This window comes from Triturus cristatus, chromosome 8, assembly GCF_964204655.1.
Source record: "Triturus cristatus chromosome 8, aTriCri1.1, whole genome shotgun sequence".
Classification (NCBI taxonomy): domain Eukaryota; kingdom Metazoa; phylum Chordata; class Amphibia; order Caudata; family Salamandridae; genus Triturus; species Triturus cristatus.
The window spans coordinates 910,317,974-910,340,216 of NC_140591.1; the positions used below are offsets into that span (position 1 = coordinate 910,317,974).

The 22,243-nt window shown below is 42.7% G+C and overlaps 1 protein-coding gene across 1 annotated transcript in view; it reads right to left on the reverse strand.

The window, feature by feature from the left end:
- Positions 1-1,925: 1,925 nt before the first annotated feature.
- Positions 1,926-22,243, reverse strand: part of IL1RAPL1 (interleukin 1 receptor accessory protein like 1) — a 2,372,066-nt gene continuing 2,351,748 nt past the window's right edge. Inside the window, exon 12 of the mRNA XM_085622432.1 lies at positions 1,926-3,923. Coding sequence (XP_085478558.1) covers positions 3,205-3,923 — 719 coding nt within the window. The 3' untranslated portion in view covers positions 1,926-3,204. The remainder of the gene's footprint in view (positions 3,924-22,243) is intronic.

Consider the following 22,243-nt stretch of genomic DNA (forward strand, 5'->3'; position numbering starts at 1 on the left):
TGGGGAATTACTACTACTACTACTACTACTAATTACTACTAAATGGGAGAGTTTTAAGGAAATTGAAGGTGGGGTGTGGAAAGGGCATGGTAACACAAAACACAAACCCACAAAATAATACTACCATAGCTATTCAAAATGTATGGGTGCAAATTTACTAAACACTATTATATCACAGGGAATCATGAAATATGGAAAATATTTAGCGGTTGCCTGTGGGATGCACCATTATGACAGCCCCAAACCACTCTGCAGGGATTTAACATTATCAGGCTGGTAGGATTCTGAGGCATGGTGGACAACATTATGCAGAAAGGTTATCTGAAAGAGGAAAAAATACGAAATGTGGACATGTTTTCAAGCAGAATTTTAGAAACAAACTTTGGGTAAAATATGCTAATATTGAAAATTATATGGCAACCAATTTGTCAAATGGAGCAAATCTATAATTATGTGGTAAACACTGCAGTCACAGAATCAAATAAATCTATTGACGTCACCATTGCCTGTTGTTTTTATGATTTATTTTTAATTTATTCATAAAAAATGAACAAAACCTAAATATTTTAATTCCAATCAGTGCCCATCGTTAGCTGTACTTTAAAGGAAGCAGTATGTTCAAGATAACGACCTAAAAATAATGGGCACCATGTGAAATAAGGTTCTATATTCCCATCTCAGGGTTCTGGTCACATTTACAAACCACTCAGGCTTTGGCCTCATTAATTATGAGATCACCAGAATTATCTGATGGCAATATAAAGCCATATTGCACAGTTACCTATTATGTATCTCTCTTGCATTCCCTCTCTCTCTCTTTACACACATATATCTATCTCTATCTATTTATACATATATGTTTTTTTTGTATTGTTATATTAAAAATACATGTATTTATCACCATTATGTTATTATTTTGAAAGTTAATAATAAACATAATTGTTAAAAAATTATACATTTGAACGTGTATTTTTAAATATGTTAAATTAATTGCACACATAATCTTTACCCATATTAATTAAAAATGACAGTGAGGGTGGATTTATTTGTAATTGCGTTAAATTTATTATTTATAAATTAAACTGATATATTTAAATTCATTAAATATTTAACTCAAACTTAATTTAATGAGTTAATATGCAAAAATGTTTCATTGTATTAGTTCTATGTTAATAATTGAATTGTTTTATTGCATTATATTTATATTTTACACTAAAATAGTTTAATGTACTTTAAAAAATAATAAACTATAATAATTTTCTCTATACTTTAACATAACATATAGTGTTCTCCATCATAGTGACAGAGCTCCTCAGTTACTTATATTACTAGTAGTAACTTTACACTCAGAACTCCTGCTGTAGGAAGCACCACCCGCTGGTTAAGGGGGTGGAGACATGAAATTCAACAACTATCTGTAAATCTACGTTCAGAAATGGTGAATAGAAAAAAAAATGCAATGTTACATCTAGGTGTAGCAGTAAATGTACACATGTAAATATGTGAATATGACCCTAAAAGTGCCCTGCAAGTAATGCAGTCTGTTATGACCTGTTAACCTTGAACTGCTCTGTGAGTAGAAACCAAGGCTCAGATTTATCAAGATGTTGCGTTGTCCTTGTGTCTTGCAAGGGGCAATTTGTGGCGAGAGTCTGTGTTGGCACTAGGCTGAACATAGTGCAGCAGTGCAAGGAGAGAGCAGAAGTACTCGATATCTTTGTAATATAGAGCATTTCTGCTCTCTCCCTTTAATGCAACACAGTGGAGCAACTTTGTTTGCCTTCCTGGGTTGCGTGAAAGATTATTAAATATGCCCCCAAGTTATAATTTCTAAAAAATGCCTACTATGTCCATTGAGTCAACTGCATGTCTACCTCCGGGATATAGCAGGTGAAAAAAGACAAACAACTATCACGCCTTAAACATAGATTCATACCTTAAAATACATTTATTTTGTATTCAGGAAAATAAATTTTCAGCATGTTCCCCTTAGAGGAAATGTCACTTTTGCTTATGTAAGAACAGTAATTAAAACAATCACTGGACCCAATCAAATATCGGTTTTTGGTTGTTTTAACTTCCAGGGCATTTGATGTATACCACAGCACGTTTTTACTCTGTCAAAGGGATACAGTTCTTTTGTTTCCTGTTGTTAGCAAATTATGAAAGAATGGATATTAGAGAACAGGCAATGTAGTAGAAAGCCTTAAACTGTTGATATTTTGTTCCTTCTTACCAGTATTCAGGTAACTTCATGCATTACCTAGCATGACAAAACATGTTACATATCTGCAAAATGTTTATTAACTCCCGCTGGAATAGAAGTCAACACTGTGAAGTACTGTACTTAAATAAATTCCTATGGCATGTGTTTGCCGGGCGACAGTTCACCTTGGGTTCTAAAATATGTTAAATAAATCAAATGTCTTTCATACTAGAAAGGGAGTGGGGAACTTATTTATGACTTTCGAAGAAATGTTCTGTGTTGCCCATTTAACGGGTCACTTATGTGAAACGAGGAGACAATTAAAATAAAATTGAAATGACAACTGTGCTTTTAAGAGGAAAAGCTACAGTGTCCTTGTTGACACAATGCCTAAGCAAGATATAACACAAGGACTGGGTTTTGTTGCCACCCTGCAGATATTAAAGATATTTAAAAGAAAGCCATCGACCAGATTAAGCTTTTTCCACGTATGCTGTGAATCCAATCATCGAGGATGTAAAATGAATTACAATTTTATGTGTCTCTGGAATTTTCAACCATAATTTTTTCAAGAGATTGCAGGATTGACCGTCCCAAAAATAATCAGGCAAGTTGAAATGTTCACAACCCTTGCCAGAAAGCACTTTTGATCAAGAAGTCCAAATAAATGTTTAAAAATAGTGACACTTGTGAACTAAACTAAACCAACAAAAACGTTTCTTATCTACATATCAGTCTTCCCACCATAAATGTAACTTTACAAAGTTCAAAGAGGAATAAAACTAAGTCAAATGTGTAATGGTAAGACACGAGTAAAACAGGAAGACACTAATGATACAAAGAAATTGCAATATAATATGTACAAGACCCTGTTTTTCCTCATATTTTATAGATTGCAATGCATGTTTAACAGCAGCAGTCGATGATGTAGTTCCAGGCACCAGACTGCTGATTAAGCTCCTATTTCCAGGTATTGTGTAACCTCCAACTTTTTTTTGTCACCAAATTACACTTGATATACTGGTTTCCCTCGGTAAAAGTGGCAGAATAGCACTGTTTGTATGTGCCTCTTCGATGTGTGGATCTCTGCTTGTCTTTGTCTGGGACCGCTGGCCATTTATAAGTGTCATGGGGATGTTGCAGTAGGTATGCTGATTACCTATTGAGATAAGAGGCAATGTGCCAGTAGGAGGTACATCGTATTCATAACTACGGTAACAGTGCTTCTGGCGCAGTTGAGAATGGTATGTGTTATGAAAAGAAGATCGTAGGTCTGGATGGGCAGCAGCTAGAGCTGTGGAGGCCGCAGCAGCCATTGAGATCGCTGAGACAGTCTGTAGTTCACCAAAAGGCCCCTGCTCGCTGACATCCAAAACCTGCTCGTGTGTGATGGATTCCATCCTCCTAAAAGGCATTTCATACTGTAGGCGTTTCCAGAATTTTGAATTTAAATTATTGCACTTTGGTCCTTGCCATTTTATAACTGTCAGCATCTTAATGGTCTGTTTCAGGGCTTCAACCTCTTGATAGTTCATAATTCCACGAAGTTCACTGCATTCAATGAGGATAACTTTGATTTCCCCGGTGATTAACATATTGCGTAGCCTGGTTTCGAGTTCAAAGATGCTCCAGCCTCTTCTTACAACATAATTTGGAGTCATGACTATTATCAATCGCTTGCTTTGGTCAACGCATCTGGCGACATCTTCGATGTAGGCTGCAACAAATAAGGCAAAGAGCAATTGAAATTAATGCTGAAATAAAATTCATTATAAGCACTTGTCAAGGAACGCATCAGGTCATTCTTCCCACTTGAGTGAAATTTAGTGCATAAGTTATTAAAAAGAATAGCAAATCTTTTGATAGTCATTAAAACCAGAAATCTAAAATCTTATCATAACGGAACAGTAGCATACCTGATGTGAAATAGATTCTCTTTTTAAAGATTCCAGCCTGCCTCTTCAACCTTGTAATTTTTCCACCCTTGCCTGAAATTCCATATTGGGAAAAGAAAAAAGTGCATACAGATAATGCTTTCTCGGCACCATTTTATAACATCTACCCAGTTACTTTTGTTAGGTCATAATACTATAGGAATCAAGAAAAAGGTATGAATTTTTGGGGGGGGGCTATACTGCCAATATTAATTAAAATTTCAGTTGTAACGTTACTGTGTTTTTTGAAGTATTAGCAACCCATGTCTACTCAAGGTCCAAGTCACAAAGAGCTTGATGTCACTAATGAGCCCAAGGACTGGTCTTTTTTAAAGGTCTTGCTTAATAAAATGAAGTACAGCTTTAAGGGAGCTCTCTAACATTTCTAAGCTGGCGACAATATTTAATATGGTTTGTTTTACATGAAAGATCTTGTTTCAATAACCCAAATTCTAACTGTGACATGCTAGTGCTCTGGGAGAGATGGAAAAATCTTCTAAACAATTTGCATTGGAGGAGGCCTAAGGTGGGAGCCAGTCTGCCAATGGTAATAATGTCATGATCATTGTGCGGGCTCTGGAAACTGTACATTTTACAATGGAATGGAAAGCCGACTCATACATATTATATGGACATTTCTCTAGTAGTTGCTAAAAATGTTTCTATGGAAATCTGTAAAAGAAAACCTCTGAAAGGTAAATACTTCACAGCATTATTAATTCTATACTTATTCTTTTCAGATGTTGAGTTATCCCTCAAGTGGAGCCTTACAAAAGGGGATAGAGATCTCAAAAAGCATTTTCCTCATTCAAATTTCTCATAGGGAATTTAGACGACAATATAGAAAAAAGAGCTGAACAAAATTACACAACACTTAACAGAAAGCTAGATCTTTACTCAGAAAGCATGCTTTTTGTGACTAGACATAAATCCATTCAGCAATTATCAGAAATTAAAGTAAAAAAAAGTAAGTGGTATATGGTCGCAGGGAAGCGATGTGTTTGATAGGCTGAAACTTGTCTTTCTATTAAGCTTGGCGCTGTTTGACAAAGCTTCACAAAACTTTTTAAAAACATGTTCATACACCTCTGCTTCTTCCTGGATAGTTTCAAAGTGATTTGTCAAGCAAAGGCCAAGAAAAACAGAAGTCCCAAAGCACATTTTCCCATGCAATATCCTATAGAAATGTTCGGCAATGATACAGAAAAAATGACTGACCAGAATTTCATCAAATTTAGCAGAAAGCTAGATCATAATTCAGAAATCATGTTTTCTGAAATTTGGTGTAAATCCATTTAGCTGTGTTTGAGAAATATAAGTTCGAAATGTAGTCATATCTGGGAATGGCTAAATGATTGACAGACCGTAAAATCAATAGAAATGTTATGGCATCCATTTTGAGGGCTCAGAGACTTAATTCCATTCACCTGATTTTATTTTAAAACAATAGGGTGCAAGGGACCTCTCTGGGTCAATTTCTTTTTTTTATGTCTTGCTGCTCTGGTGGTGTTCCAGTGGGACCCAACGTGGCCAGGCCCCACGTGGTTCCCTACAAGTACCTCAGGAAAAAAAATATATATAGGGTGCGGTGGCCACTTGCTTGGGAGTTGGGTGCATGGTCTGGCTTCAGGACAGGTCCTGTGCCAACCGCCCGCATGCAAAAATTAATTAAACATAGGTGAGGTGCTAAGATTTAAACTCGTGTTTAAAAACCTTAGGCATATACTGAAAAAAACAAAGTGGAGTTATACAAGGATCTTGTAATAACATAAAAACTAACTGTTATGTCCTTCAGGATGGTCCTGTCCTGTATACCCTATTTTACATACATTGTCCCATCCACACGACAATAACGATTCTAAACAGGTGACCTTTTACCTAGTAGCTTCCGCCTGTCTCTTCAACACCAGACTCTTGGTGCTCTGTCATAATCCCTGTACCTGTCATACATAAACATGTCCTCCGGCACAGCAGAATTATTCTGTATAAGGGTCACCACTTTTTTCATCCTTAGCCAACAGCCAGCGGTGCATGATTGCACTTGTTTAGAAAAGCATTGGTGATTATTTTCAAAACATGTATGATTGTTTTCAAAACATCCATGATTGTTTGAAAAACATATTGATTCTAGAAAAAACATGGAGTGACCACTTTAGTATAAAAGACCCTCACTCCCCCCTACAAATTAGAGGAGAATTCCTTCAATGCTGAGACGGGGTCCTGCATGCTGAATCTTCAACACACAACCGTCTGACATCCCTTGAGGGCTGTCATCCTCGACACAGAGACGGAGTCCTTCATTCTCAACCATCAGGTGAGGGGGCTAGTTCTTCCCTGGGGGTTTCTTGGCTACAGTTACACATAGCTATACACATGTACACATCCACATCCAGGTTAGGCTAGGTACATTTAGGCAAATTACTTAGGGCGTGCATTTTAGGAATATGCAAGTGCTACTGTTTTTATCTGAACTGCTTATGTTCATCTTCTTAGCACTATGGTAGAAATGTTTCTACTCCTTACGATATTGGTACTAGCAATATCTTTTTTTTGCTTCTGTCTCCTGATTGTCGCAGCACATATGTCTTACACCAGGCTGTCGCTGGACCAATAAATTTGTATTGAAACTTTCTAATCGTCATCCTGTGTATTTTCTGAGAGAAAGCAAGCACGAGTGTCGGAGCAAAAAGTACTGTACTGTTTTCCACAATCCCTGAGAAATCAGGGTTGTCATGTTCAGTGGTTGCCAGAAACCACCCACGCCACTGTAGAATACACAGGGGTGGTAGTGGCACTGTAGAGTTAGATAGTCTAATAGCTGACATTTTGTGGGGGGGAGTCTAGAAGTAGTTGGGACCCCAAGCCCTTAGTTTAGATCATCGATAACGTGCAGGTCCTGGGGGACTCCTAGGAACTACATGACATGGCGCTGCCAATGTTGGTTCTTACATTAACAGTTACAATCGTGCTTTCTCAGAAAGCCCTACTTACACCTTTGTCAGAGACGTCTGAAGTGGGAAGGGAATCTGCCTCAGCTGTGCAGATATACTCTGTGTAGTGGCTGAAGGTTTAGCAAGCTTGTAAGGATAAAAAGTTCCCATATTGTGCATAACCCTACCTCTCAACTTACTTTTCTTGTAAAAATGACTGAGCCTGTGAGTAGCTCGGGAGAAGACGAATTGGCTAATGCTCTTAACAATACAAAAAAATACAGACATGCAGTGACTCTAAAATTGTTAGAAAACAGCATACTTCTAACAGGTGGCTCTGTTACCTTCGTGATTGAGGCACACGAGGTGTTCGGATCAGAGGTATCATATATTGGTATCAGCTCCCACCTGCAGCTCCACAGACTAAATTGTTCCACGCATACATTGCAGTTGAACCACCAGATGAACACATTCCATAGGAATATATTGAAGTCCTGTTAACGTACCAGCAACATAGAAACTGGTTTAAAGCCACCCTCCTACGCATAACATCTGTCGTGAGACTCTGTCCGCTCAGTATAGAAGGAGCATCCTGGCCGGTCTTAGCAACATACACTCCACATCCCGAGATAGATAAACTACCACTGGATAAAGTCTGTGCAATATACAAAGACATAGTCAGGTATTACAGACACATTGTCCAGTTTGTCATGTGAACATTAACAGTCCAACCTGTGAGAAATGCTCCAGCTGGTCCACATCAGACCACACCTGTAATTAACCCACAGACACCTTCCAAACGGGAGCAAATTCCGTTCTGAATTGCCCAAAAAATTTCACAGCTCGAAGCAGTATTTCTCCATACGGATCCACAGGAAAAGCATTGAATGCTAACCATATGCTTACCAAACCTAAGCAAGGGGATGGTTTCCTCAATTGAGGATTGTACCACTTGGGGAACAATCTTTGCTACTGTTTACATCAGAGTACGTACACGGTACCCCTTCCTTAGCAGTCATTCCAGATGTATTGAAACACATAAAGAACGATTACAGGGCAGGATCTGCCCTGGACTTGGGAATGAAGCTGATGGGTAATTTTGCCCAAATATCTGCAATAAGGCTGAGTAACATAAAAGGGGAGGCAGCAGCAGTTGCCATACACAGCCGCCTAAGGGAAACATCTCCTATCAATAGGGAGTGAGTATTAATAAAAATTATTGAAAAAACATATGCTGCATTGGGATGAGTTAATTTGGGAAGCAAAGTCGGGAAGCCACAAATGGCGGGAAATCCCGACAAGGACAACTCGAAGCAAGCACCCGCTTCTTCTAAAAAGAAATGGGAAAATAAAATCTCTAACAATAACAATTCAGAAAAGAATTCACAATCAAGGGGTAGGTCTCCCCAACAGGAGTCCTCTGAAAAGAGGTACAACCTTAGGAATTGTGATATCATTAGGAAACCTAACAGGTAGCAGGACACTAATTCACGTTCCTTTCGTTCCTTTCAGGGTTCATCAAAACACTCAGAGAGGGATGGGCGATCAGAACAAAAGAAAGAAGATTAACCAAATACAAAACAGGAAACACATCATACTTCAGATTAAATTATCAAGCAGGAAGAGCAATCTAAATCAAAACCTCCATTCAAAAAAGAAGAAAGTAGCTGGTTTAAAAATTACACATGCCCAGGTTACTGAGGACTCAGCTTCTGAATGGGGAATGGGCTCTCACGATGCTAGACAGTGCGGCAGAAGTTACAATAGCTTGCCAGAACATGAAGGATTTTCTGGTGACAGCAGTATTGAATGAACACATCACAGTGGAAACAGAATTAGTGTGCCGTATAAAATGTATGAAAGTATACTTCAAACCGAGGGGGACATCTCAAGAAAGGTTAAAGGTCTCTTTGGGGAGAACTTAACATATGGATATGACATACTGCTAGCAGAAAGAGATTGACTGCCTGAGTTTGTGATGGCTTGCCTAAAGGGGGAAAGCGTAATTTTGCCTGCTTTCTTCAACCTCCTTCCAGAACATTTAAAACAATCATATGCGCAGGAGTGGCGCTAGCTCCAGCCCTGGCATTATACCGCAGCCATGTAGGGTGGGACGTGGAGTCTACTCACCACAATATCCCATTAAAATCTACTCCAAATCCACAGAGACAGTACCCTATTGAAAAAGATGCAAAAAAGCAGGTCAAAGATATTCTAGGCCAACTTGAATATCAAGGTGAAATTAAGACTTGCACCTCCTCAATTAATAATCCTTTGTTTCCAGTAATGAAACCTGACAATTCATATCGTCCAGTTTTAGATTACCAACATTTGAACACATGCACATGAACATTTTCAGTTCAAAATGCATACAGTGCCGCATTAATGAGTAACATTGTGCGGAAAAATTACAAAACAACATTAGATATCTTAAATGGATTCTTCTTCTAGAATATAGCTCCAGAAAGCACATATTTGACTGCATTTTCTGCACTCAGCAAAACTTTAGTCATTTAGCTCATGGGTATAAGAACAGCCCGGGCTAAGTATTCTCAGTAAGTGTGTCAGAAATATTACAAACATGTGACAAGGAGACAGTGTCCTATGTAGATGACATCTATCTGACGGACATTGAATTACTTGAACACTTGTGCAGGTTGAACAACATACTTGTGGGTTCACCAATTTGGGCTACAAATGCAATTTCAAAAAATTAAAAATTGCCCATCTCAATGTCCTGTTTCTGGGATCTAAGCTGTCAGGTGAAGGCAAGAGCCAGTCAGCAAACTTTTTTAAAAAGTGCGCACTGCTCCAGTCTCCTAAGAAACTCAAACGTTTGTAATCCATATTAGGGATTCAAAGGTTTGGCAGAAACATACATTGTAGATTATATAGAACGATTAAAAGCTTTCCATGACTTAATCTGACCTGATTTCACACCACATCAGTCGACACAGCAACACACAGATACTCTCCATTCAGTTCAAGATGACATGATAGTATCTAAACATTTTCACACACGTGTAAATACCACTAACTTGGTGATCCGGGTTGTTCCAGGTTTATCAGGGTATACCTATATCACTTTCAATTAAGGTGAGACAGTCCCAATTGCATACAAATCACTTTTGTACACTATTCGATTTGCAGCAACAGAACAAATACTGACAGCAGTACAGATTGCTGTAGTGAGAGAAAGAGCACTAGCACAGGGTAAACGCATAATTGTTGTAACCACGGTACCAACTTTAGAAGCTGTTTCCAAAGCAAGCCTTCTGAATGCGAAAGCACTACATCCACAATGAATACAATGGGCTAATTCTCTCACTGCCACAGATGTAGATTACAGATACAATTCTACATTAAAAACAAAAGCGTTCCTGCTGTACGAACAAGAATACCCACTCCCAAATTAGACCTGGCCTCTGTAGAAATATGAATATTTATACTGATGGTTCTGCTCAGCCTGCCATAGGAAGTAAACAACAGTATAGTGCAGCATGTGCTATAGTGAAGGGACGTATGCAGGAAGGTTAAATTCAATCCTAGCAACCCAACTACGCAATCTCAAGGAGTTGGCAATTGGCGGAGCTGAAATCCCTGATACTGGCACTACAGTATACAGATCGGGAATCCCCCACATTGATAGTGTGCGATTTGTTTTACTGTGTGCAGTCTTACAATGAATATATTCATTACTGGGGCCAGAATGGGTTTAGAGATTCCAAGGTTTGCACAAATGAACATAAATTGTTATGGGAACAAATGGCAAAGCTGAAAGCATGTCTGCCACGGCCTCAAGTTATTCACACATTTAGCCACCAACATGTTGGCATACACGTCAAAGGGAATTCTCTGGCTGATGAAGGGCTTTCCACTAAAATATTCCTATAAATTAGATGTGCAAAATACACCATATGCTCAAACTCCAGGAGTGGGGGATAGAGTTATATCAAACATGGATCGCAGATTAGGTTTAATACCAGCTGCACACGAGGGTCTGGGATCTGCATACGCAGGAGTCACCGCTACAGTTTCATTACTAAGGCTGCGGTTCTGGTGGACAAATTTGTCTAAACAAACAATGGCTTATGTCTTAAAGTGCGACATCTGTCAGCAGACGAAGGGTTCCACAGTAGCACAGCCAACACAAACACCATTACGCTTTTCAGACAGACCTCTCTCTTGTGTCTATTTGGAACACTGCGGCTCCTTAAATTCAGACAGGGCTTAAAATTACATCTTGGTGGCAGTAGACTCATGGTCTCTATTTCTATGCGTTTGGCCTCAGTGCTTGGCTGATGCTCAAACTGTTATAAAGGATTTGCTAGTCTTCATCCTGCCATACGCAATTGGCACGTTAAATTCTGACTGTGGCCCTGCATTTAGCTCTCAAGCTTACAAGGAAGCCATGGAAAGTATGGGTATGGCCTTCTGGTACTCCTCTCCCTACCATCCCAATGAAAATTTGTTGTTAAAGAGGAAAAATCAGGACCTAAAGCAATCCTTAACAGCAAGGGTATTAAGTGTGATAATTTGGTCAATCACCTATATGGGGTCCAGAGGGCACTGAATAAAATGCTAAGAAAATATTTGGGAGGACACAATTTATGAGATCCTGTTTAGGACAAGAATGTGGGTACCTGACCTCAATTGTGCCAGCACAGTGGCGGATGTAAAACCATTTGAATTGAATGATCATTTGGCTGTTTTACAGGAACTCAATGAATTCCGGGCATTACAGTGCCACGTCCAAGTAAAATGCACCACCACTGGGGAAGTGAAACTGGATCATGCAATATCTGTTTGGGTCCTAAAGGTTGGGGACCTAGTCAGAGAAAATATCATGGACAAGAAGGAGTTTAGGCCATCCTAACCAACCTGTACCTGTCCTGGTGGTTCAAGGAACAAGAACAGTACATTTTCCGCCTCTTTTTTTGTTTTTGTTTTTAAACAAACTTTATTGGGCATTTATTTCTCATAGACTTACATTCATTTTCACAAATATACTTGTGGGTACACAAAATCTCTTACTAAACATTCCATTATTATATGACCGATCACTGAGTCTATTGACACATTGTCAGGTATTCTAATATAGTAATTCACGATGTAATAACCCAATTGTTATTAAATCTACTTCATCTACCCTCCTAATGTCAAGTGGCAACCTGTTCCCTCCCCTCCTCTCCCCCCTCCCACCAGGCGTGTCGCAGATTACTGTGCACGAACAGCCCTCTCAAGCCGGTACTCTAGGATCCTCTTAGGTATCCTGCTCTCTGTTCTCCCTTTATGGTTTCGTTATCTGGATGTTCCTCCTTCTCGTTCTTCTCCATTCCTCCTTCTTAGACCTGGCACCATTGGCGTGGGTCTCCCTTCCATTTTTTGCTGTTGCCTCGTGTGTTTTTGCTATGTTTTTTCTGGTATAGATGCTTTGGGCACTTTGCCACTGCTTTTTAGTGCCAAAGTGCACATGCTCCCTATTGCAAATTGTTGTAATGGATTAGTGACTCCATGATTGGCTTATTTGATTTACTTGTCAGACCCTAGTACAGTGCACCATGTGTGCCCAGGGCCTGTAAATCAAATGCTGCTGGTGGGCTTGCAGCACTGATTGTGCCACCCACAGAGGCAACTTGTAAAATATGGCTCATTGCAGAGCCTGTGTGCAGTCTGAAACTGCCATGCCGACTTGGCAGGTGCACCCACTTCCCAATCCCTAAACCTTCCCTTTTGTACATGTCAGTCACCCCTAAGGTAGGCCCAAGGACAAGTACATTGTATGCGAAAGGTAGGACATGCCCCGATGTATGTGGCATGTCCTGATAGTGAATTGCAGCCAATTCCGTTTTTCACTATTGCAAGGCTATCTGTTCCCATAGGACAGAATGGGCAGTTTGATTATAACATCTTATAATCCTAACTGACCCTAGGAACAAGATAGGAAAATAAAGTTTAGTATGCCTGAACTCAGAATGTTAAAATACATCTTTTAGTGTGGGTGATTTTTACATTCTGTGTTTGAAAATACCACTTTTAGAAAGTAGGTATTTTCTTGCCTAACCATCCAGTATGCTTCTGATAGGTTTGTGTATTTCATGTCTGGTTTGTGAGTGACAGGAGGTTGGAGAGGGCCTTGGCTCCAGCAGTATGATGGGTCAGGACTAGGCTGAATAGGACCTGTATTGAATAGAGAGTAGGGGGCGGAGATTTCCTTTCACTTGCCTGAAGCCTTCATAGAATAGAGAGTAGGGGCAGGAGATTTCCTTTCAGCTACCTGGACAAGGTCTGCTTTCAACAATGCTGTCTCCACCTCCTGCCAGGAAAGACAGAACTGGTTTTGGCTGAGCACAGACACTCTCTGCCTTCAGAGAACATAGGATTTTGCAGTATAAATATTGGGGCCCAGACACCAGAACTTTAGATCACTTCTGGGAATCAAGACAAACCTTTGCCAAGGAGAGAAACCAAGGAAGCTGAAGGAGGAGGCTGCCCCTGTGCTGCTTGCTGTTTGGGGTTGTCCTGCAGTGGTTAATCATTGCCAAGGAAAGGAGAAAAGAAACTTTGTGTGTACTTTAACTATCTTGAGGAAGATCTCCAAGAGCTTGAAGTTGAGCGTGCATCCTGTTCTGAAGTCTCAGGGACACAAAGACTTCACCACCTGCTCCCCCTGAATTCCCTTGCTGGGAATTCTACCTGCAGAGAGGTGCCTACTGTTTTTTTGGGCCCCCCGGAGACTGAGTGTCACTGGGAGCTGGAAGCGCAACTCAACGAGGAAGAAGTGTGTCGCCGCAGCAGCAGTTGCCGTCCCAACACCGAAGAAGCGTGTCGCCACCACAGCTGTTCGCCGCCGCATCACCGAAGAAGCGTATTGCATCACCGGAGAAGCGTGTCGCTGCCGCAGAGGTTGCCGTCACATGGCCGGAGAAGCGTGTCACAGGGCCTGTTGCTGCTCAAGAGTTCACCGAGTTCGCCGTACGGCCGTCGGGCATGCACGCATTGCATCCACAATGTCGCATCGCATCAAAGACGCCATTTTGTCGCATCGCATTGAGGCGCCATATTGTCGCATCGCACCAGATCACAGTAAAAAACAGACGCTTTGCCTCCTCTCCGGTAAGGAACAGACGCATCGCCTCCCCTGGGCTTCAGTAAGGAACAGGTGCGCCACCTCCCCCGAAGCAAGGAACTGACGCATCGCCTTCCCTGCGACCCTTTTGTTTCTGTTGCATTACGCATCCAATGTACTTTGAGAGTAAAGTCTTGCATTTACCATCTACATTGAACTAAGCTAATTCTACCATTTGGAATTCATATTTTTATTACTGTATTATGGATTTTTGTCATTTGGTCTTGTGTTAAGTATAGATAAAGATTACTTATTTTTCTAAACTGGTGTGGTGTCCATTTGTAGTGTTTTCACTGTAGTACTGTATGTGTTCACAAATGCTTCACACACTGCCTCTGAGATAAGCCTGTCTCTTCGTGCCAAGCTATAAAGGGGGTGAGCAGGGGTTATTTTAGCAGTGTAGCCCCCTTACCCTGACTAGAAGCAAGAGTCCCTACTTGGTGAAAGGTACCTACCTCTACCAACTAGAGACCCCCATTTCTAACATTGGTGGTCAGCGGTGAGGATTTGGACTTCTATTTGTGACTCATATACAGTGATTGGTGTACACTACTAGTGAGTGCAGATCATAACGCGACCACATACATTTTGGTAGAATTTATTTTTCCTTGGGACTTCTGTTTTTGCTAAACACTGCCAATCCTTGTTACCATGAGCAAAGCGGCATACAACGCATCTATGGATCTACAATTTGAATAAGATAGGGTTGATACCTACACTGTGCCACAGCTTAAAACCTTCTGTAAAAGTTTTAAAATCCCTGTGAAAGGCATCACCAAGAAGTAAGAGTTCCAAAAGGTGTTGAGGGCCTGGTTGGAATCTTGACATGCTACTGGACATCCTGAAGAGCCTAGGGATGAGGCAGAAAATACAGATGGGCATCTAGATGGGCCATTCGGCCTGACCGGGAAGAAAGTACCTTCCAGGGCAGGCAACAGTGTTTCTTCAAAGGGCCTGTCCCCAGAAGAGCTGGAGGACAGGGAGAAGGATAGAATGCATAGGATGAAGCTAGCCAGCCAAGCTCAAACTGGGTGGTCAGATGGAATTAGAAAGCAAGAAGTTAACCTTGGATGAAAAGAGAATACATTTAGGGCATGAGAGAATGTTGAGGGAGTTGGAATTGAAAGCAAAGAGCTTAGATATTACTCCCTCTGGTGGCAGCACACCATCCGTGCGAATCTGGAAGCCAGCAAGGAGGAGATGAAACGGTGCGACGATCAGAATGCCACTCTGATCGAGTTTCAGCCTGGACAGAAAGTGTGGGTATGGCCCCTGTGGAGCCTTGTGCACTCCAGGATAAGTGGACCAGATGATTAGAGGTGGTGGAGCGCAAGAGTGATGTCACCTACTTGGTGGACTTGCGGTCTCCTCGGAACCCTTTGCGGGTCCTACATATAAACCGCCTGAAGCCCCACTTGGAGAGGTCCGAAGTGGGCATGCTCTTAGCAACAGATGATGGAATGGAGGAGGAGACTGAGCCTCTTCCTGTCCTCCTGTCTGCAAAAGAGCAAGATGGGTCAGTGGACGGTGTAAACCACTCTTCCACCCTGACCCCTGAGCAGCAGGACGACTGTCGCCAACTTTTGGGACAGTTTCATGATCTGTTCTCCCTGACTCCTGGTGTCAATGAGTGGTATGTCCATGATGTGGACACTGGGGACAGTCCTCCTGTAAAACACAAAAATTACAGAGTGATTGACTGGGTGAGAGCTTGCATCAAGGAGGAGGTCTCCAAGATGCTAGCGTTAGGGATGACTGAGTCCTCAAACAGTCCTTGGGCCAGCCCAGTGGTTTTGGTCCCAGAGGCTGTTGCACCGTGTGCCACGCCAGAACTCTGGTTCTGTGTGGACTACTGGGGACTCAATTCAGTCACCAGGACTGACGTGCACCCCATCCCCAGAGCTGATGAGCTAATGGATCGGTTAGGGGCTGCCCGGTACTTCCGTATGTTTGATTTAACGTCTGGCAGATCGCTTTAACTGATGGGGCAAGAGAGAGGTCAGCATTCTCCACACCAGATCGGCAATACCAATTCCAGTTTATGCCCTTTGGGATGAAGAATCCCCCTGCCACCTTTCAGAGGTTGGTCAACCAGGTGTTGGCTGGATTGGAAGATTTCAGTGCTGCCTACCTGGATGACATTGCAGTGTTCAGCGTCAGTTGGGAAGAACATCTGCGCCACCTCTGGGAATTGTTGATGGTGCTGCGGAGGGCAGGCCTCACGATCAAGGTGAGTAAGTGCCAGATCGGGCAGGGTTCTGTGGTGTACTTAGGACACCAGGTTGGGAGCAGCCAGGTGGCGCCCCTACAGCCCAAGATTGATACCATTCTGGCTTGGGAACCCCCCAGGACCCAGACAGTGGTGAGAGCCTTTTTAGGACTCACAGGGTACTACAGGAGGTTTGTCAAGGGGTATGGCAACATTGTTGCACCTTTGACAGAGCTGACTTCCAGGAAGCAGTCCAGGAAAGTGAACTGGAGTGACACCTGTCAGAAAGCTTTTGATGCCCTGAAGACTGCCATGTACACGGTGCCCGTGCTTCAGGCGCCCACCTTTTCAAAAGAATTAATTGTGCAGACAGACGCTTCAGAGCATGGTGTAGGGGCTGTACTTTCACAGATAAATGAGAAGGGCCTAGACCAACCTGTAGCCTTCATTAGTAGAAGATTACTTCCCATGGTAACAGAGGTGGAGTGCAATTGAGCGTGAGGCATTTGCTGTGGTCTGAGCACTGAAGAAGTTGAGACCATACTTGTTTGGGACTCACTTCCGGGTTCAGATAGACCACAGGCCCCTCAGATGGTTGATGCTGATGAGGGGTAAGAATCCAAAGCTATTGAGGTGGTCCATTTCCCTACAGGGGATAGACTTCACGGTGTGTAGTAGAGTAGGATCTGCTTCACATGGGAACCCCCATTTTTTGCTGATGTTTCACTTTTTTTCAACCGTATCTGGCTGTGGCCCTGCTAATCAGGACCTCAGCCTAGCTGCTTCCTCTCTAAAATGGTTTCCATGTACATTAGGTACATTTCTAATTGGATTCTGGAGTGCCTTATAAGCCCCTAATATATGGTATAATATGTAGCTAGGGCATAGGTACCTCAGAAGCCTACCAGGGGCTGAAGCATGTATTATGCCACCCCTGGGAAGCACTTCAAAATGACACCACAGGTATGCTACTGCAGCCTTGGTAAGGTGGTGCCTGCACCCCTTACTGTGGTATAGGCTACCTATATCACTACCATTGCACACACATATAAAACCTATATGTCACTCCTATGACAGGCCTTAACAATCATGAAAGCAGAGTGCTTGTTTTTTATGTGAGAGGGTGCCCCTGCATGAGCAGAGCCCCTCTGCAACGTTCGGATTACCTCCTCTAATGCTGTTTGTGGTGCAGCCTGACCATATACTCTTAAGTGCATTATAACCTCGCAGTAAAATGCTAACTTTGGACTGGCTGCATGGAAACATGACGTGTTTGGTGTCAAACACTTTGGAATACTACACCCCTGCCAGGTCTGGCGGCGGGGTTAGCATTCCACCCTTCTAGAGGGAGAGACATGTTTACACTGGTCTACCCGGTAAAGACTTTCTAAAGCCCTGGCATCACAAAATGGATGCCACTGCCACTCCGGCAGGGGAGGTCTGGACAATAGGTTGTCTGTCCCAGGGAGGTGTAACCACCTCCCCAAACAGGCAGATGTGTATTGGGGCTGGGCAGGAGCACTCTCTGGTGCTTTGAAGTCCTGCACTGAGGGCACACTTTGTGTCCCTGTGCATAGTTCAGTTCAAACCGGTTGCAGGGTTTACCTGCCCCTGCTATGGCGTGAAACTGGACAAAGGAAATGGGTGTAACCACCCCTCTCTCCAAATCCTCCCATAGGTGGGTCCCTAGAGTATGTCCAACCTCCAAACTTTGTATAAGTATGGGAACCCAGTCCTTGAGACTTTAGATTACCCTGGACGAAACTCTGCAACATATATCCTGGACCTTTCATGTTCTATTTCAACTAGAAGACTGAAGAAATCTCCCTTGGGGTCAAGGAGTGACTCCCCTGCTTGGCAGGCACCAAAGAAGCAACTGTCCGGTCTGCAATTCTGAAGCTCCCGCTCGACGCCGAAGTCTCTGCATCCCCAGAGGTGGATTTCCAGACTCCCCCGAGGCTACCCTTAGTCGACAGCAAAGCTGAGGCCTGTGGCTATCGTGGGTGACATGGAACCGTGACCCCTGGACACCGTGATCTTTTGCTGATCCATCCTCTTCCTGGTCTTCCTCGAAGTTGTGCTTTGGGCTCCGCGTAGCCCCAGCCTTGAGCACCTCCTGCACCGAAGATTTCTGGCCTCCACTCCACGAGTGACCCGCGGGACGGTTTCAAGTGCGACTGCTCGAGGCTCCTTCGCGATTGCTAGCCCGTTGGCTAGTGGGTCCCCACGAAGGCAACTTCTCTTCTGATTGAGCTTTCCTGGTTGCTCCAGATGTGCCCCGATTTACCCTCACTGGGTTAGTCCCCCAGACCTTGCTGGTCTGCACCGACGTCCTTTCTCTGTTTCCAAGTGACTTGTCGTTGCCAAGGCTTGTTGGGTCCAATCTGGTCACCGACACCGCAGCACTCAACAGACTTCATGGGACAGGTCGAATCCAGCTCCTGGTTGTCATCGACGCCTCCTGGACCTTGTGGCTGAAGATTCAAGACACCCGTCAACTCACCTGAAGCACCCGACAAATGTGGGAATTGGTCTATCGTCCCCTTGGTCACTGGTAAGTGACCCAGACTCTGTCCCCTCTGCTTTCAGGTTCCTTCCATCCTAGATCCAGACTTGGATCTCTCCGGACACTTCTCCTCTTCACGGCGGCAGCACTTCTTGAGCAGCTTCCATTGAAAACAGCGGATCGACCCAACGCTATTTGACATCTATGCACCCGGCTTCCCTGGGTGAGGTAACTAGAGTACTCTGGTGCTCCCGTGGGTGTTGGCCCTAGACACCTCTAAGTCCAAAAGGGTTCGCTCGTAGACATCCTCTAAGTGTCTTTAAACTCTTAATTTCCAACTGCGACTTTCCCCATAGAAGTTAACGGCGATTCATGGCTGTGTTCTCACACTGCACGCGTCCCCCGTGGGTCCCCTGTGTCACTACCTTGGATGGTTCCTTGCGGTCCAAGCACTTCTACAGGCTCTAGGCCTTGTGTATAGTTTAGCCGTGGTTCTTATACCACTTATACCACTTTATTGTATTTGTGCTTTTACAGTTGAATACTGACTTGGAACTTAAGTACTTCGAACTCCAGCCTCATAAAGAGACTAGAGGGGTGTGTTTTATTTTAAATACATATATTTTAAATATATACCTGGTGTGGTTGTCCTTCCATTTGATTATTCAAGAGATTATAGACTGGTTAAACAAGCTGCTTTGCATTCCTTCAAGACTCTCCATAGCTAACACTAGGATAGCTTTCAATAAAGGTTGTCTTTAACCTATCACCATAAGGGGTTGTTTGGACTGTGGTATAAGAAATATTTGCCCGTACAATAACTAGCAAGATAATATAGAGGTCCCCCATTACAACCAGGGCCCAGAAGTCTAAGATCAAGCAGGGTCATACTCTTGCACCACCCTCTAAGAAAAGGAAAGCACAGGGCAGGAATAAATCAGTCCAGCCCATACTGAAACATATGGGTCAGAAACACTGCCAATCCAACAATGAGCAGCCCCAGGATAATACACCGGCCCTGATTGAAGGGGGCAGTGGGGAACCCTTACCGCATTTAATTAAAGATGACTATCTGTATTAATGAATGAAATTGCTCGATCTCAATGTAATTTATCATCAATGTATTTAAACAGGCATTACCCTTTTTAAAGGATTCTTCATAACAAGCGATTCTTTTTCTGCAATATTCACCATAACCATAAAGAAAATGTTTTTTTAATCCTAGCACTCAATCACTTTAACACAAGGAACACAGGTGGTTAAACACTTATCAGATTTCTTTGCATTAATAATTTGCACTTGCACTTTCCAGTCATAGATTTTTTTTAAAATATCTTTTTTATTGGCATTTGTAAAAAAGAAAAAGAAACATCATCATTGGCAGTACAGTGACACATCTATAGCAAGAATATTAGATGTTAAAGCTTTCCTATCCAGTTCTCTCAGCAATACATTATATATATAGTGCTGTGGCAAGGTATATTTTGGACTTATCATAGAGAATATTATCTCTTTTCAATTAGGTACACCACACAATTCTATATTCGGGAGGTAAGATATTCTTGTCACTGTACAATAAGTAGGAGGGAGTGGATGGATCATACATATTCCTATCAATCGTATCCAAATATATATTTGAATGCATACATAAATGCCCCAATAAAATTCAATCAAAAGAAATCAAAATAAGAAAGAAAGAGAAGGGGAAAGGAAAATAAAAAATGAAAAAACAAAAACAAAAAAATAAATAAACTCAATGCATCTTGAAACTGAATGCACAAGGAACAATCATAAAACTGTCAGGGGTCCACAATCTATACCGGTATTAAGAACAATGTAAGCGGTGCTACTGTGGTGTCTTGGGGGCCTCTAGGGGGGGAGGGGATAGGGAGGAAACACCAAATGAGCCCTCAACAAACCGGCACAATGAGCAGTAACAAACTGATGCAGGGGGGATACCCCAAGAATGACCTAATGTAGGGGGGTTATCCAACCCCTGGGTTCACTCCTTCATTCACACATCTAGAGTGCAGTAGTCATCTACTGATCAGGGGTTTGTAGGTCTCCAGATCCCTCAGAGTCAGTCGCGTTCCCCTGTGATTCCTGATCATGCGTATTGCGCATATTGCACGCTCTCAATATACCCGCCCATGGCTCTGCTAAAGGCTTATGCCGCTTCGTAATCTTATCTTCTCGAAGCAGGGCTTTCTCCTCCACTCTTGACCAACAAGAACCATCTGTTTCCCAATCTAACACCAAGGGACCTTGTTTCGTCTTCCATCTAAGGGCTATTGTTCGTTTGGCCACGATGAAGGCCAAATCTATAAATCTGTGTCCCACTTTTTTGGTTTTGGGTCTCCGGAATAGGCCCAGAAGACATACTTCCGGTGAGCACACTAAGTTCCGCCCCAAGACCTTGTTGATGGTGTCTATTATCTTGGTCCAATAATCTTGAAGTCCTGGGCATGTCCACACCATATGATCAAAATTGGCATCTATTAATTAACACCTAGAACACGCCTGGTCATCTCTATTATACACTACATTTAACCTATGTGGCGTAAGGTACGTTCTATGAAGAACATTAAATTGTTGCAACATAAATGTTGCATTTCGAGACACCCTTTTCGGGCTTCCCAGGACCTCCTTCTACTCCTTCTTGTTTATCCGTCTGTTCAGGGTACCCTCCAATCTCTCTTGCACATGAGGCAAAGGCCTGTGAGTCATCTCTAATATAGCCAGATAGAGCCATTTTACTAAGTGTCCGGCAGTACCCAACGTCACTAGTGCCTGGAGGACCGCATGGTAGGTTCTGTTGCGTCTCCCCCCCCCCCATAGTTTAGCCATCGCTCCCCGAATCTTGTGGTAATTCAAGAATTGTCCTTGTGGCAATTCATGATATTTCAAGAATTTCGCCACTGGGAGCAACACACAATCTCTGTGGCAGTCTCCAACTGTCAACACTCCTGCCTCCTCCCATCCTAGCAATTGTAGTTGCGTAAGAGGTGGCACCCTCCCTGCCTGCAGGAGTCCCGTAAGGGGAATACTGGGTGCATACAATGATCTATCTTTGGATCGTGCCACACAGCACGCCACCGCCACAGAAAGTAATGTCCCCATGTGTTTAAGCGTGTGGTGACGGTTAGGCTGTCTAGGGAACAGAGCCGTCTGTACAGTACTGGCCGACAATGAGAGTGTGTCCAACCCTATCCCTGCAAGCCACCTGGCCAGGCATTGGAGATGTGCTGCCAGGTAAGGGCCTTAATATCAGGGGCACCCAATCCTCCCTCCATTAGTGGCAGCTGTAGTGTTTGCAGAAATACTCTATT